The 16,627-nt window shown below is 37.8% G+C and overlaps 1 protein-coding gene across 1 annotated transcript in view; it reads right to left on the bottom strand.

The window, feature by feature from the left end:
- Positions 1-16,627, bottom strand: part of UGDH (UDP-glucose 6-dehydrogenase) — a 31,761-nt gene that overhangs the window by 12,559 nt on the left and 2,575 nt on the right. Inside the window, exons 2-5 of the mRNA XM_025921829.2 lie at positions 10,723-10,891; positions 5,544-5,645; positions 342-542; positions 37-234 (exon numbers count right to left, since the gene is read on the bottom strand). Coding sequence (XP_025777614.1) covers positions 37-234; positions 342-542; positions 5,544-5,645; positions 10,723-10,884 — 663 coding nt within the window. The 5' untranslated portion in view covers positions 10,885-10,891. The remainder of the gene's footprint in view (positions 1-36; positions 235-341; positions 543-5,543; positions 5,646-10,722; positions 10,892-16,627) is intronic.

Genomic DNA, 16,627 nt, shown 5'->3' with positions numbered 1-16,627 from the left:
TTAAATTAAATGGAGAGTTGAATGCTCTATACCAACCAGTTTGGAAAGTTCTGAAGACCAAGTATTAGTGGTGAGGATCTTTTCTCTGGGAACCCAGTGCTCATACACAGCACACAGTGCCTGCACAGCTCTCTGGCCCTCTGGCGTTTCATCCCCTCCAATCAGTACTCTGTCTGGGTTCTTCAGGTCCTTGATGGCTGTTCCTTCCGCCAAGAACTCAGGGTTGGACAGTACCTAGAATCCCAATGCAAAACAAAGTTGTAAGCCTAGAATTAACCATGGGCAACTATAAGCAGCAATATTTGCATAGTATCAGGTTCTAACGCTTCCTTTTTTTATACCTGTAAATTCAAGTTGGGTTTTGTGTTTGCATCAAATATTCGACGAATACTTTCTGCTGCCCTCACTGGAACTGTGCTTTTCTCAGTCACAATTTTGTACCCATGTGAGTTTTGCACAATGCGTCTGGCACAAGCCTCAATATACTTCAGATCTGCCGCACGGCCTTTCCCCATTCCATAGGTTTTGGTTGGAGTGTTCACCTGATGAAAGCATATGGGATTAAGAACAAAGTATCTGTGAGATATTCACTGATTTCAAGATAAACCCTGAATCATCAATTAACTAGTTAAATGCGAAGTTAACTATCATCATTAGCTTTAATTTAACCCTCTATTAATTCCATAGAAATAATACATTTTATAAACATAATCACCAGACAGAACAGCCTGAAGCATCAACTCATTCAATAAATTTTTGTTGAGAAGCTACTATATAGTGACAGATATCAGGGAAGGCAGGTTGCAAGCTAAGCTCTGGAGATATAAAGATGAATGAGACTGTTCTTGTCATAAAGGAGTTCCCAGTCTGAAATGAAATATAAGTTTTCTTTCCTCTCTTTATTGTATGTAATAAATTATTACCCTGGTCTTTATTTTATTTTATTTTATTTTATTTTATTTTATTTTATTTTATTTTATTTTATTTTATTTTGTTTTTTAATGCTTTGTTTTAAATTTATTTTTGAGAGAGACAGAGAGAGAAAGAGCACGCAAGTTGGGGAGGGGCAGAGACAGAGGGAGACAGAGGATCTCAAGCAGGCTCTGTGCTGCCCAGCAGAGAGCCTGACTGTGGGGCTTGAACTCACAAACTATGAGATCATGACCAGAGCTGAAGTCAGACGCCCAACCGACTGAGCCACTAGAAACCACTATTATCCTGGTCTTTGTTTTTTAATTTAAAAAATTTTATTATTTATTTTTATAATTTACATCCAAGTTAGTTAACATATAGTGTAATAATGATTTCAGGAATAGAATTTAGTGATTCATCATGTACATACAATACCCAGTTCTTATCCCAACAAATATCCTCCTCAATGTCCCTTGCCCGTTTAGCCCATCTCCCCCCCAACAACCTTCCAGCAACCCTCAGTTTGTTCTCTGTATTTAAGTCTCTTATGTTTTGTTCCCCTCCCTGTTTTTATATTATTTTTGCTTCCCTTCCCTTACGTTCATCTGTTTTGTATCTTAAATTCCACATATGAGTGAAGTCATATGATATTTGTCTTTCTCTGACTCCTTTCGCTTAGCATAATACACTCTAGTTCCATCCACATAGTTGCAAATGACAAGATTTCATTCTTTTTTATTGCTGAGTAATATTCCATTGTATATATATACCACATCTTCTTTATCCATTCATCCATCGATAGACATTTGGGCTCCTTCCATACTTTGGCTATTGTTGATAGTGCTGCTATAAACATTGGGGTGCATATGCCCCTTTGAAACAGCACTCCTGTATCCTTTGTATAAATACCCAATAGTGCAATTGCTGGGTCACAGGGTAGTTCTATTTTTAGTTTTTTGAGGAACCTCCATACTGTTTTCCAGAGTGGCTGTACCAGTTTGCATTCACACCAGCAGTGCAAAAGGGTTCCTCTCTCTCTGCATCCTTGCCAACATCTGTTGTTGCCTGTTAATTTTAGCCATTCTGACAGGTGTGAGGTGGTGGTATCTCACCGTGGTTTTAATATGTATTTCCCTGATGATGAGTAATTTTGAAAATTTTTTCATGTGCCTGTTAGCCATCTGAATGTCTTCTTTAGAAAAGTGCTTATTCATGTCTTTTGCCCATTTCTTCACTGGATTATTTGTTTTTTGGGTGTTGAGTTTGATAAGCTCTTTATAGATTTTGGATACCATTTTCCTAGTCTTTTAAACCAAATTTTATTTTTAATTAAAAAAAATTTTTAAGTTTATTCATTCATTTTCACAGAGAGAGAGCACAAGCAGGGGAGTGGCAGAAGGAGAGAGAGATTCCCAAGCAGGCCCCACATTGCCAGCATAGAGCCTGACTTGCGGCAGAAGCCACGAACTGCAAGATCATGATCTGAACTGAAATCAAGAATTGGTTGCTCAACCAACTAAGCCACCCAGGTGCCCCAAAACCAAATTTTAAGTTCCTTTTCTATCCTCCTTGTTTATAAACCTATATCCATAGCTTTTTACAAATATTTGCAATATCATTCACAAATGTTTTCTTGGCTCATTAAAGCTAGACATTATCTAGCATCTTTAGGATTTCCAATACTATGTAAATAAAGTCTATCAAATAGAAAGAAAAATAAACCATGTGACTGGAGTCTAGGCATTTACTTTTGACTTAGCTATACCATGTAACCTTAGAGACAAGTAGCTGCCTTTGCTTCAATTACCTCATTGGAAAATGAAGATACTATGCTCTCTCTAAAATCCAGCAAGTGGGTTTTTATAATACTTTGGTAAAAATCAAAGCACTCTGAAAAGGCTAAAATTCTATATAGGCATAGTTTTTGAACCAGTAGTAAGTATACCAATTCTTTTCTCTTGACAAGCTTATAACCTAATGGGAGACTAAATAAAGGAAGCAAACCAAAACAAATAAAAACTTGAAAGTTGCGTGGAGGTGTGAAAAGCAGGAGAACGAAAGTTGTTTATATGCATGGAATGACTTAGGAAAAGCCTGAGACGTGGAAGTCAGGGTGCACCAGAGTACGGAAGAGCCAAGACAGCTAACAGGATAAGATGGAACATGCTAAAGATGAGAGAAGATCAAACAGCTTTCCCTGGCAAGGTGCTCTGGAGATGACAACTGAAAACTGATTCATATGAAACTATTCCTACCTGGAATCTGTCTAAAAATAACGTGGGGTAGGAGGCAAAGGAGAGAAGTAGCAAACAAAACAAGATCAGCCATGGTAACTGCTGACAATGGGCAAAGGGTAAATAGGGGTTCATAATATTATTGTCTTCATCTTTTGTATAAATTTGATATTTTCTACAATGAAAAGTATACAACAAATAAATTTTTAAAAGCTGATCCAGAGAATGATGGGAACTCAATGTGAGTTATACAGTAATAAATTACCATAACAGGTATATACAGTAACAGCTTGCAAAGATTCAGGACAGCTCAGGCTAGATCTGCAGAGGCAAGTATAAATTAGCTATCTGGCCAGACTACCCCCTGGATTCTATTGCTTGAGAATATTCTTTATGAATATTTTTTACAGAAAATTCCCCTACTCTCACTCGAGGCTCTAGTTATCCTAAAGTTGGACTAACATAACTTCTTTTTTAAAAAGATTTTTTTAATGTTTATTTATTTGAGAGAGAGGGAAGGAGGGAGCAGGGGAGGGGAAGAGAGAGAGGGAGACACAGAATCTGAAGCAGGACCCAGGCTCTGAGCTGTCAGCACAGAGCCCAACACAGGGCTCAAACTCACTAACCATGAGATCATGACTTGAGCTGAAGTCGGATACTTAACTGACTAGCCACCCAGGTGCCCCAAGGATAACTTCTTAATTTTATCCAAGTACCTAGCTACTCCAAAATCTTTTCTCATTTTCTATGCCTCTACCCTAACCTTCTGTAAGCTTAAGTAGTAGATAGGTAGGCAAGTCACAAAAGGTGACACCAATTTCTCTGAAGTAATTAATGCCAAAAGAGAGATTTAATTCGTAACAGTTTTACCACCGGCTTCATTACTACTTTCTTCTGGAGTTAACATATCTTAATAGTATTTCTTTTGTCTCATCAGTCAGAAAACTCTTAATTCAACAACTTATAATCATTAACAATATGCATAATCAATTCAACAACATCTACCCTCTATGGACCCCATGATATTTCTTTCCCTTAGTTCATGGAGCTCAGTCAAAGCTTACAACACTGTAAGCTTTCCCTTTTTTCTCTAAGGCCCTAAAGGTCTTGAGTCATATAACACCCTAGCTCAGCCACAAATTGGTGATTACTATACCATCAGCCACAGAATATTTGAGTAAATGGCTACCAGGACAGCAAGAAGTAAAATACTTGGTTCAAATATTACATTACCGGAGTTTACTCCTAAGCATTGATTCTATTTTTTTCATTACAAAGGTACAACAGGCTAGTCGTATCATGAGCTAAGATACCTGTGGACTAGCCTGTAACCTAACCAACCCAAGCCAAATTCCAAAAAGTTAATTAAAAATGACTTCTGGTAGGGTGCATGGCTGGCTCAATTGGTAGAGCATGCAACTCCTGATCTCAGGGTTGTTAAGTTCAAGCCCCACACTGGGTATAGAGATTACTTAAAAATAAAATCTTAGGGGGACCTGGGTGGCTCAGTCGGTTAAGCATCCAACTCTTGATTTTGGCTCATGTCAAGATCTTACTGTTCGTGAATCAAGCCCTGCACTAATTGGACTCTGCACTGATTAGCATGGAGCCTGACTGGGATTCTTTCTCCTCTCTCTGCCCCTCCCCAGCGCACGCTTGTGTGCTCTTTTTCGTTCTCAAAATAAATAAATATAAACTTAAATGCACACATTCTCTCTCTCTTTAAAATAAAAAAAGAATAATAAAATGACTTCTGGAACAATTATAAGTCATCTAGAAAGGAGAGTCCCATAAGTTTGCACACACACTTTACCTGGTTCTCTTTACCTCACCTCTACCAAGCAGTGGTTCAAACAAGAAATGATGACACACATACACTATTACCACATGGGCTCATACGTTACCAACACTTCCTAACTCTAGATCCCAGACTAGAACTTTCTCCAATTATTTGTTCAGTGATTGGAAGTGATGCATTTGACCAGATGATTATGGGGTATGGTGAAGTGTTGGACAAAATGACAACCTAAATTCAACTGGACTCTATACTAAGCAATGATGTGGATTAATACCAATGGATTACTATTAAAACACAATAAAACTTCTATGTAGACAATAATGCATTAAAACTCACATAGCAAGGGGCGTCTGGGTGGCTCAGTCGGTTCAGTGTCCCACTTTGGCTCAGGTTATGATCTCATGGCTTGTGGGGTTTGAGCCCACGTTGGGCTCTGTGCAGACAGCTCAGAGCCTGGAGCCTGCTTCAGATTCTGTGTGTGTCTCTCTCTCTGCCCCTTCCCCACTCACACTCTGTCTCTCTCTCTCTCTCTCTCAAAAATAAATAAACATTAAAAAGAAATTTTTAAAAAACCTCACACAGCAAACGAAAATACTTACAGAAATAAATACAAGATCAGCTTCTTTAATGGCATCATCAATATCGGTAGAAAAAAATAGATTTTTTCCTCGGCAGGATTCTACCACTTCTTTTAGTCCTGGCTAAAAAGAAAAAAGAAGGAGTTGTACACACAGTTTACCAGTCATATGAGATAACCTAAGTGTATAGAATTACATTACAACACAGATTTGAACTGCACCGGTCTGCTTATATGTGAATTTTTTTTCAATGAATATAGTACCATATTGTCAATGTATTTCCTCTTATGATTTTTTTAAATATTTATTTATTTATTTTGAGAGAGAGAGTGAGCAGGGGAGGCACAGAGAGAAAGACAGAGAATCCCAAGCAGGCTCCACATTTGTCAGCGCAGAGCCCAACACAGGGACTGAACACAGGAACCATGAGATCATGACATGAGATCATGTCATGCTGAGCCCAAGAGTCAGACATTTAACCGAATGAGCCACCCACGTGCCCCTTTTATGGTTTTCTTAATAACACTTTCTTTTCTGTAGTTTACTTTAAGAATGCAGTATACAAAATAGGGTCAACGCCCCACACCCCCACAGGGTCAACTGTACATCTTTATAGGGGCTTGCACTACTAAAACTCTTCTGATTTTGGTTCACCTTCGAACTACTCTTCATTGCTTCCCTATGGCATTTCCTTCTCCACCTACCATCAAACATTAGCGTTTTCCTGGGTTCTGTCCTTGACTAATGCTCTGTTCTCTCTACAGACTCTTCTTGGGAGAGTTCAATTACTCTGATTTCAACTACTACCTGTACATTCCTAACTTTACACTTCCAGCCCTGAATCATTTGCCTAAACTTCGGATACATATTCAACTGCCTCCTGAACATCTCTACTTGGATTTCCCAAAGCCTCTATAACTAAGTAGGACAAAACAAAACTTGCCATTTTATCTCCCACTATCCTCCACAACATCCTGCATTCTTGAACTCAATTAGTAGCACAATCATGCACCTGTCATCCAAATTGGAAACCTGGATATTATTCTTGATTCCTTCCTCTCCTTCACCTTTCTTTAAGAAAGTATTTTTAAGGCTTATTTATTTGGGGGGGGGGGGTAGCAGAGAGAGAGAGAGAGAGAGAGAGAGGAGAGAGAGAGGGAGAGAATCCCAAGCAGGCTCCATGCCAACCCCATAAACCGTGAGATCATGATCTGAGCTGAAATCAAGAGTCAGACCTTAACCAACTGAGCCACCCACGTGTCCCCTTCATCCTTCTTTTATGATCAACAATCAAGTCCTATCATTTTTCCTTCTAAATATTTCTCTAATTAGTTAGTCTCAGAGTAGATGGAGTGATGGCAGAACAACTCTCAAGGAGACTGGGTACTCAAAGGGGCATATTAAATGCTATAATTACATATTGTAGTATTTCTCTATCAGTGACCATGAGTTAAACATTAGTCACAATTAGAGACTTCTGACCTGAAAACATAGTATTTACAATGAAAAATCAATGCCACAGATTTTTATAATTATCCTTGAAAACAAGTATTTATTTGGTCATTGGTTTTTAAATGCATTATAGGATACAGATTTACAACAGCAAGGTGATTACAAAGGTGTTCAAGGCTGCTCTGGACATAAAAGTATTCTTTTGCCTTGTCCAAGGTAGGTAAGTATAACTAGTTACAACTAGTAACAACAAATATAAGCTACTCAATAAAGCAATTCAGAGAGCATTGTGAATTCCAGTTAAACCCGCCATTTGTTTTTTCTTCTTTTATAATTCTTCCTGTTTGACATTTCACGTAACATTTTACATCTCCAATATGGCCAAGAAAATGTATAGGAATACATAATTTTACAACATAAAATAAAGAAATAAAAACAGAACAAAGGCCTAATATATCTTTGAAAATGGAAAATTGGGTCACACAATTCATTCCCCAAGTTGTTGTTGCTTTTTTTTAAACACAACTTATAGAAATCACCTTTATTTTCTGATTTATAAATTCCTTAAGTGAGCATCTTTTAACTGATGTCTAAGAAAGCCTGAAGTCATTCACTTGCTAAGAGGAAAATCATTCTACTTGCTGAGACAATTCCTTCTAGAATTTTAAAGTAGCAGTGTCATGTTTTTAACCTCCAAAACTAGTGGATTTCGGAAAAAGATTTCATTTCTTTTGTAGGCTACACTAAATAGCACAGAACTAAAATAGCTGCTTATGGTATCATCTAATTTTCTGGAATAGACATATTAAAATGACATAAAAAAGGCACCTGGGTAGCTCAGTTGGTTAAGCGTCTGATTCTTGGTTTCAGCTCAGGTCATGATCTCACAGTTTGTGAGATCGAGCCCGGTGTGGGGCTCTGCACTGACAGCACGGAGCCTGCTTAGGAATCTCTCTCTCCCTCTCTGTCTATCCCTCCCCCACGCACATGCATGCTCTCTTTCTCTCAAAATAAATAAATGGATTTTTTAGAAAATGACATAAAAATAAAACTTAAGCCAATACAATTATGAGATTTCAAGGTTTTGAGAACTCAGACATTGCTTCTAATGAGTTTCTAATGAGCACCTCTAGCTAGACTTTCAAATCCTTTATATTCTTTTTAAAGAGATTTAAAGAAGAAACACTATCTACAAAATAAAAGCACAAAAATAATAAATGCTTGTTTCTTTGTTTATAAAAGGTTATTGAGAAAAAACAAGTATGATATGGAAAAGAAATAATTTTAGATCTTAACTCTCTCAATCTAACTATATAGCCCAACTAGATTCAGTGTCAATGTACAACATACTTTTTTTTTTTTTAAGAAGGCTTATGCTCAACATGGGGCTCGAACTCCTGACCTCAAGATGAGAAGTCAGATGCTCTACCAACTGAGCCAGTCAAGTGCCCCTATTTTAAATTTCAAGCACTGAAGTCTTAGGAAGAAGAGTTTCAGATTTCAATTAATATAAATAGTAACATCTACAATAAGAATCTGGCCATGAAATATGCCTGGCCAGCTGATTTTTTTGTTTTCTCCAAGAAAAATGTCAAATTCCAATACATTATAGATAGCTTATATTTTTTCTAATTCAGGATACCTTTTTTTTTGTTTTTAAATAAAATTTGTATTGAAGTAAAACAAAATACATAAAAATGCATATATATTAGTATAGAAAAGTATATAGCTCAATTTTCACAACTGAACACACTTGTGTAACCATTATTTATAATGAGAATTATAACATTAACTGTAAATCAGAACCTGCAGTATACCTGTGCCCTCTTCTAGTCACTACCACTGCTCAAATTATAATCATGCTGAATTCTATAATCAGAGATTAATTTGCTTATATTTAAATTTTATGCAAATGAAATTATACAGTATGTACTACTCTGTGTCTGGCAACACAACACTTTGGGAGAAGTTAACCATATCCTTTCTTAAATTTTTTAAAGTTTATTTATTTTGAGAGAGAGGGAGAGAGCACGTGTGAGTGAGACAGGGTCAGAGAGAGATGGGAGAGAGAATCCCAAGCAGGCTCTGCACTGGCAGCACAGAGCCCAGTGCAGGGCTCGATCTCACAAACCGGGAGACAACGACCCAAGCCAAAACCAAGAGTCGGATGCTTAACTGACTGGGCCAGCCAGGTACCTCAAACCATATTCCTGCATGTAGGAGTAGTTTCATTGATTTTCAGTGCAGTATAGTATTTTATTGCAGGATTATGCTATAATTTGTGTATCCATTCCAACACTGATTAACATTTAGGCTGCTTCCCATTTGGGGCTATTATGAATAGCACTGTTAATATCTGTCTTTTGGCCACACATATGTACACATTTCTATTGGATATACACCAACAAGTGGATTTGCTGGGTCAGACTCTGCATATTTTCAGCTTTAGTAAATACTGCCAAGCAGTTTTGAAAGTGGCTATACCAGTCTACATTCTGACCAGCAATGCATAAACGTCCAATTGCTCTAAATCCTTGTTGACTCTTAGTATTGTCAGTAGTAGTAATTTTAGCCATTCTGATGGGCGCCCTTTGTTTCTGAAAACTAGAGTACGCTGCTGGCAGAACTGATTACTGAATGATTGGGTACAAATATGGGTTTCAAATGATTTGTGGCCCTTTTATGGTTATCAGAATTCTAAAACTCTTATGTTTCCAAAATGTTTTTTAAAATTCTCCAAAGCCAAATATAGTAGTAATGTCATAACAGGGAAAGAAATGCTACAGCACTAAAGTATTTATAGAACTATTATGGGTAGTTCATTCGATAGAAAAAGAAAGGGTAAAGTACAAACAGAAGGCACAATTCAGAGGTTTGCTTTTTTGTTCTAAGTGTGATTCCGATAGGATTAAATCCATGATGTTGGGTAGCTACTATTCTGTGGGTGCTTTTTCATGGATTTCTATATTTCATATGCCTATAAACCTGGTTGAGACTTCCCTTCCAAAGGACTAATACATTTAAAGACTACGGTTGATTACAATCTTACAAATAACAAAGTTTTCCTGAAGGAAAAAAGGAGAATATATTAATGTTGGGAAGAAAATGCTACCATCAAATTCTCAAATGCTTCTCTGCTGGGTTTCAAAAGCATAATATTCATGAACTCATTTTACAGTGAAATTTTAAAAAATGGGATCCACATAGCTTAATAAAATAGAAGCATATTTTCCTAACTATACACTATCTAAATTCACAGAAGTTTTGAAATTTCAATTAAACAAATTTGTGATACTAGGTACTAGATATAAAAGACATCATTTATCCACCCACGGTTTACCTAAGTACAATAACGCCCAAATATAATAGACTTACATGAATTAGTATTATAAACATCCACAGTTCTACCATTTTAATTTTATAGAATACCCTTTTAAAATTTTACTATTTACAATATGGTAACCATATTAACAGACAAAATGAGAAAAAAGACGAGAGAAAAAAATTACCCACATTCTCATTGCACTAATACAACCATTATTAATATTCTAATATATTTCCTCCCATTTTCCCTGGGCATACTTGACATAACTATAATTGTAATGTCCACAACACTGTGGACCTAGATTTCTCACTTAGTTTCTTATCAGCTGTAGTCATAGATTTCTACATTAATAGTAATTTATTTAACAAAAACAGTAAGAAAACAAAGAACATAAGAACAAAGAGTTGTTTAGTATGGTTTTACCTCATAAATAGGGAGAGTAGGAGAGTTCCATGCATTGATTCTTGATTCATTGACATCAACAACCGTTACTCTGATTTCAGGGCACATATGAGCAATGACACTACATGTAGGTCCTCCAACATAGCCCGCACCAATGCAACAAATCTTCTTAATTTCAAACATGATTGAACTAGAAGGAAAGTGGTAAGACTATTCTATTGAAAACAGAAAATTTAAAGAAATCACACTGCACATTTATCACACTTTATAAAAACTGTCAAGTTTACAAATATCTGGAAATATTTCCTGCATTCACACTCATTAAGCATTATTAAAACAGTGATAATACGTAACCTTCCAGTTGGATGACCTAGTTCGTTCTCGGCTGCATTAGCACCAAACATGGAAAAAAATATAACTGATATTACTGAAGTGCCACAAAAGTTATAATGATCTAATAATTAGAAATTCAAGACGCAAAACAAAGCCTTACTTAGACCTCTACTACACCAGGGGAACTTTGATTGCTGAGGGAAAATTCAAGGGTAAACACACCAATGCAATTCTCGCTTAAATAAATGCTGGTTTACAAAGGTCAGCCTTATGGCAGGTTTAGACTAACATGACAGATATTAAGAAACATGACAGATAATAAGATTAGTCTGAAAGTCCAGAATTGGTTTCTGTGGTCATATTCCCTATATATTTTGGCTTCAGCAGTTTATTTTTAGGTATTTGACAATGATCTTAAACTCCATTTCAACTTTAATCAGAAACTATGAGATGGTTAAAGGAAAGTAATTCTGTAGTTACCAAAGCTGTTACACAGACTTTGATGGGTTTTCAAAAGCCATTTAGGTGAATTGATTCACACTAATCAAAATGACAAAGGTACTGATTTACATATAAGAATGTCAGTTAATTCATTATAAAGAGAACAAGAACTGTCAAACTGATCAGATTCTTAGAATTTTAGTCCTTGCCAAGACCTCTGGCATCATCTAATCTAACCCATTCACCGATTCCAAGGAGAATCAGAGAACTTAAGAATTTGTTAGTATACTCCTGCATGGATCAGAGAAGGTACTATGGAAGGCTGATCTCATTATAATGATGGGCAAGTACAACCCTATCATGAAAAAAGACACAAACTACATAATTAAGATGATCCAATTCTCTTCAATCTAAATCTATAATCAAACAATGTTTTAATTGCTGGTTTTCTGGGTAGATTTCCTTACTGGAAGAGAATAAGCTGAACAACCAATACAAGTATCCTGAATGTTTATAGCAGCACTTTCAACAATAGCCAAATTATGGAAAAAGCCTAAATGTCCCTCAACTGATGAATGGATAAAGAAATTGTGGTTTATATATACAACGGAATACTACTTGGCAATGAGAATGAATGAAATATGGCCTTTTGTAGCAACATGAATGGAACTGGAGAGTGTTATGCTAAGTGAAATAAGGCATACAGAGAAAGACAAATACCATATGTTTTCACTCTTATGTGGATCCTGAGAAACTTAACAGAAGACCCTGGGGGAGGCTAAGGGAAGGAAAAAAAAAAGGTGAGAGAGGGAGGGAGCCAAACCAGAAGAGACTCTTAAAAACTGAGAATAAACTGAGGGTTGATGGGAGGTGGGAGGGAGGGGAAAGTGGGTGATGGTCATTGAGGAGGGCACCTGTTGGGATGAGCACTGGGTGTTGTACGGAAACCAATTTGACCATAAATTTCATATATATATAAAAAAAAAAAAACACAAACAAAGCTGAGCTTTGCAAATTGCCAAAATATTAACATAAAAAAAAGAAACAATCTCGTTTATAAATCAATCTTCAGGGGCCATGTTTAGAAGATATCAACTCAGAGTCTATCTCTAATGACCTTTAAAAAACTTTATTTTTTAAAAAATGTTTATTTTGAGAGAGAGAGTGCACGAAGGCATGAGCAGAAGAGGGTCAGAGAGAGAGAATCCTAAGCAGGCTGCACACCTAGCCTGGAGCTGGACGTGGGGCTCAGTCTATGAGATCACGAACTGAGCCAAAATCAAGAGTCGGACTCTTAACCAACTGAGCCACTTAAGTGGCCCTAAAAAACTTTAAAAAGAACAGAAATTTGGTAAAACAGTAAATATGAGCAAAACTTGGAATCTATTGATTCTACAAAAGAAAGCAATATTCTTAGTGATACACATACAAAAAACATTTTTAAATTTTTTTGCTTTGAATAGGTAATAAATACATATGGTTCAAATTAAATCTGTATAACAAGGTATATAGTAAGAAGCCTCATATCTACCTCATTCCTATCTACTTTGCTACCCACTACTTTGCTTCTACCAGCAACCCTTTTATTAGTTATTTGTGTCTCCTTCCAGTATTTCTTATACAGTACAAGTGAATACAAATATATATTCTAATAATCCCTTCTTAGGACACCTGGATGGCTCAGTCAGTTGAGAGTCTGACTTCGGCTCAGGTCATGATCTCATGGTTCGGGACACAGAATCTGAAGTAGGCTCCAGGCTCTGAGCTATCAGCACAGAGCCTGATGCAGGGCTCAAACCTACGAACGGTGAGATAATGACACAAGCCAAAGGGATGCCCAACCGACTGAGCCACCCAGGTGCCCCACATTTATTCATTATTTTTTAAGTAGGATCCATGCCCAACGTGGGTCTTGAACTCATGACCCTGAGATCAAGAGTCACATACTCTCCCAACTGAGCTAGCCAGGTGCCCCTGGTAGATTCTCTCTTTTATAACCTAAATAAATGAGAGGGGGGTGGTACCTCGGTGGCTCAGTCGTTAAGTGTCTGACTCTTTATTTCAGCTCAGGTCATGACCTCATAGTTTGTGAGTTTGAGCCCTGATTTGGGCTCTGCGCTGACAGTGCAGAGGCTGCTTGGGATTCTCTCTCCCTCTCTCCCTCTCTCTCTGCCCCTCCCTCCCTCACTCACTCTGTCCCTCTTTCCCAAATAAATAAACTGATACCATACTATGTATACTGGTTTTTTAAAAAATAATTCCCTACTATCACCTGTGAAGTCACACAAACATGATATTCCTATTAAACTTCCATGGTTCCAAAACTCACCCCAAGAAAAATACTAAGCCTGACAAAATTTACTTCTGGCAACCATCCATCTTTCATTTCTTCACCCTTCTTCTACTCTTCAGTTCTGCCTTTTACTACTCTCCAGGCCTCAAGTGCCCTGTACACAAGGAGACAGAGAAATTGCTAGGAGGAAAAGACTACACTGGGACTGCCAAGTGGCTAAAGGTCAGGGGAATGTTCTGAAAATCTCTCACCTGTGGGACAGCCGAGCCTGGAACAGGCTTACCAAAGATGTGTCTCTGGCATTCACTGCCACTGTCTGTACCCCTATAGTAGAAACAGCTTGGCATCCAGTTTCGGAAATATTGCTTCAACTTGCTTCAGGCCTAGTCCCTTGTTCTCCTTCATGAAAAATTCATATTCCCAATATAAGGGTCTACCGTGTGGGCACAGCAGAGAATCTGGCCACAGACACAGGTCCTGACATTCAAGAATTTAACAATTTATTTAGGGAAAAATTCAATTGAAAAACATTTATTAAACACCTTTCTATGTTACAGCCACTATTGTTCCATGTACTGTGGATACACTAGTGAACAGGACAGGTACAGTTCCTACTCTTACATAGTTATATTCTATAAAACAAAATAATGGCAGTTGTGATAATTCCATATAAAGGCAATAAACAGGTAGGCGAGAGACAGAGACACTATCTATGGGGAAAGAACTACTTTAATAGGGTAAGTTAAAGAAGGACTTGAGACGATGACTTTTTTTTTAAGGTTTATTTGTTTTTGAGAGACAGCATGTGCAACTGGAGGAGGGGTGGGGTGGGGACAGAGGATCTGAAGTGGGCTTTGTGCCGACCCCTATATAGGCCTCAAACCCAGGAACGGTGAGATCATGACCTTAGCTGAAGTCAGATGCTCAACCAACTGAGCCACCCAACTGCCCTTTTTAAATTTTTTTTATTAATTTTTTAATGTGAGAAGGTGACTCTTAAGCTGACTTAAAAGATGAAAAGGAGTTAATAGCACCCAAGTAACATATGAGGCAGTATAATCAATTAAATGACAAAATGAATGCTAAAGTCCAAAGCAGGGGGGTTGCGCGGGGGAGAATCAAAATAAGAAGGTATCTACATCAGGGAAATGTAGAATCTAAGCTTGGCCTAAAGAGTAAGTAGGATATAGTGGGCACCAGGATGGCTCAGTCATTAAGTATCTGACTCTTTATTTTGGCTCAGGTCATGATCTCACAGTTTGTGAGTTCAAGCCCTGATCTGGCCTCTGTGCTGACAGTGGAGTTAGTTGGCTTGGGTTTCTGTCTCCCTCTCTCTCTACGCCTACTCACACTCATGTGTGGGGTGGGGGTGGGGGAGGGTGTGTGTGTGTGTGTGTGTGCACGTGTCCTCTCTCTCTCTCTCTCAAAAATGGATAAACATTTAAAAAACATTAAAAAAAAAAAAAAAGAGAGGGGTACCTGGGTGGCTCAGTCAGTTGGGCATCTGGCTCTTGATTTCATGATCTCATGATCTTGATTTCATGATCTCATGGTTCATGAGTTCCAGCCCCACATCAGGCTCTGTGCTGATAGTGTGGAGCCTGCTTGGGATTCTCTCTCCCTCTCTCTGTCCCTCCCCTGCTTCCTCTCTCTCTCTCTCAACATAAATAAATAAAAACTTTAAAAAAAAAAAAAAGAGTAAGTAGGATATAGAAAGAAATGGGAAGTGGGGGAGGGCATTCCAGATGAAAAAAAAAGGAATAAATAAGGACTCATATACAGAAAGGAGTCCAGAGAAGTGAGATCTGCCTAGCTGGATAAAAATATGGGTATTAAGAAGTGGTAAGAGGTAATAACTGTCTCTTTAATTTTATTTATTTTTTATTATTTATTTTAGAGAGAGAAGCACGCACTGAGCAGGGTAGGGGCAGATAGGGAGGGAGACAGAGGATCCCAAGTGGGCTCTGTGCTGACAGCAAAGAGCCAGATGCATGGCTCGAACTCATGAACCGTGAGATCACAACCTGAGCCAAAGTCAGATGCTTAACTGACTGAGCCATCCAGGCTCCCTAGTTTTTTTTATCTTTAAGTAATCTCTACATCCAACGTGGGGCTTGAATTTACAACCCTGAGATCAAGAGTTGCGTGCTCTACCAACTAAGACAGCCAGGTCCCCAGAGGTAATAACTGTCTCGTAGGGTAGAAATGAATTGAAAGTGTGTCTCGAGTGCCCCTTTCAGGGAAGCATGTCCATGACATTAAGGAGACTATAATTTAACAAGTTAAAGTAACATAGTTGAAAGTAGCCATGACAATCAATGGCATTAGTGCAGCTAAAATCTAATAAATTCCACTGAAGGAAAATAAAAAGGAGGATCAGCCTGTAGCCTGGAAAGAGGGAGTTAAGAACAAGAATGACGTGGTGTTTATTTCAACACTGTCTAGAGAAGAATGACACAGAATCTGGAAGTCAGAAGTGTTCTGGTTGCACAGAGGTGGGGCAAGAATAGGCTTTCCCAATGTCTGGATGGAATGTTCTCCTTAGATTCTTTGCTCTGATTCCACTCTCTCTTATGAATTCAGATTCTCAGGATAACACTAGCAAGGGATGACCCAGATTTGGGACATAAGAATTCCAGGCACTATAATAAAATTTCCCTACTCTAATACCAAAGTTTCATTCTGGTGTATCCATTAGTCTTTTATGAGTTTAATCATTGTAAGTTAACATCTAAAGCCTCATTAACTCTGGGTCCATGGAGGAAAAAATAAATCTACCTTCCAGATATGCAAGGCAGAAGATCAAGTTCTGAACTGTGATGAACCTAAAGAACTATCACACTGTAACTCCCTTACTGA

Source organism: Puma concolor, chromosome B1 (assembly GCF_028749965.1).
Source record: "Puma concolor isolate L17-30 chromosome B1, mPumCon1.1.hap2, whole genome shotgun sequence".
NCBI lineage: Eukaryota > Metazoa > Chordata > Mammalia > Carnivora > Felidae > Puma > Puma concolor.
This window is presented reverse-complemented; position numbering and strand designations above follow the sequence as displayed.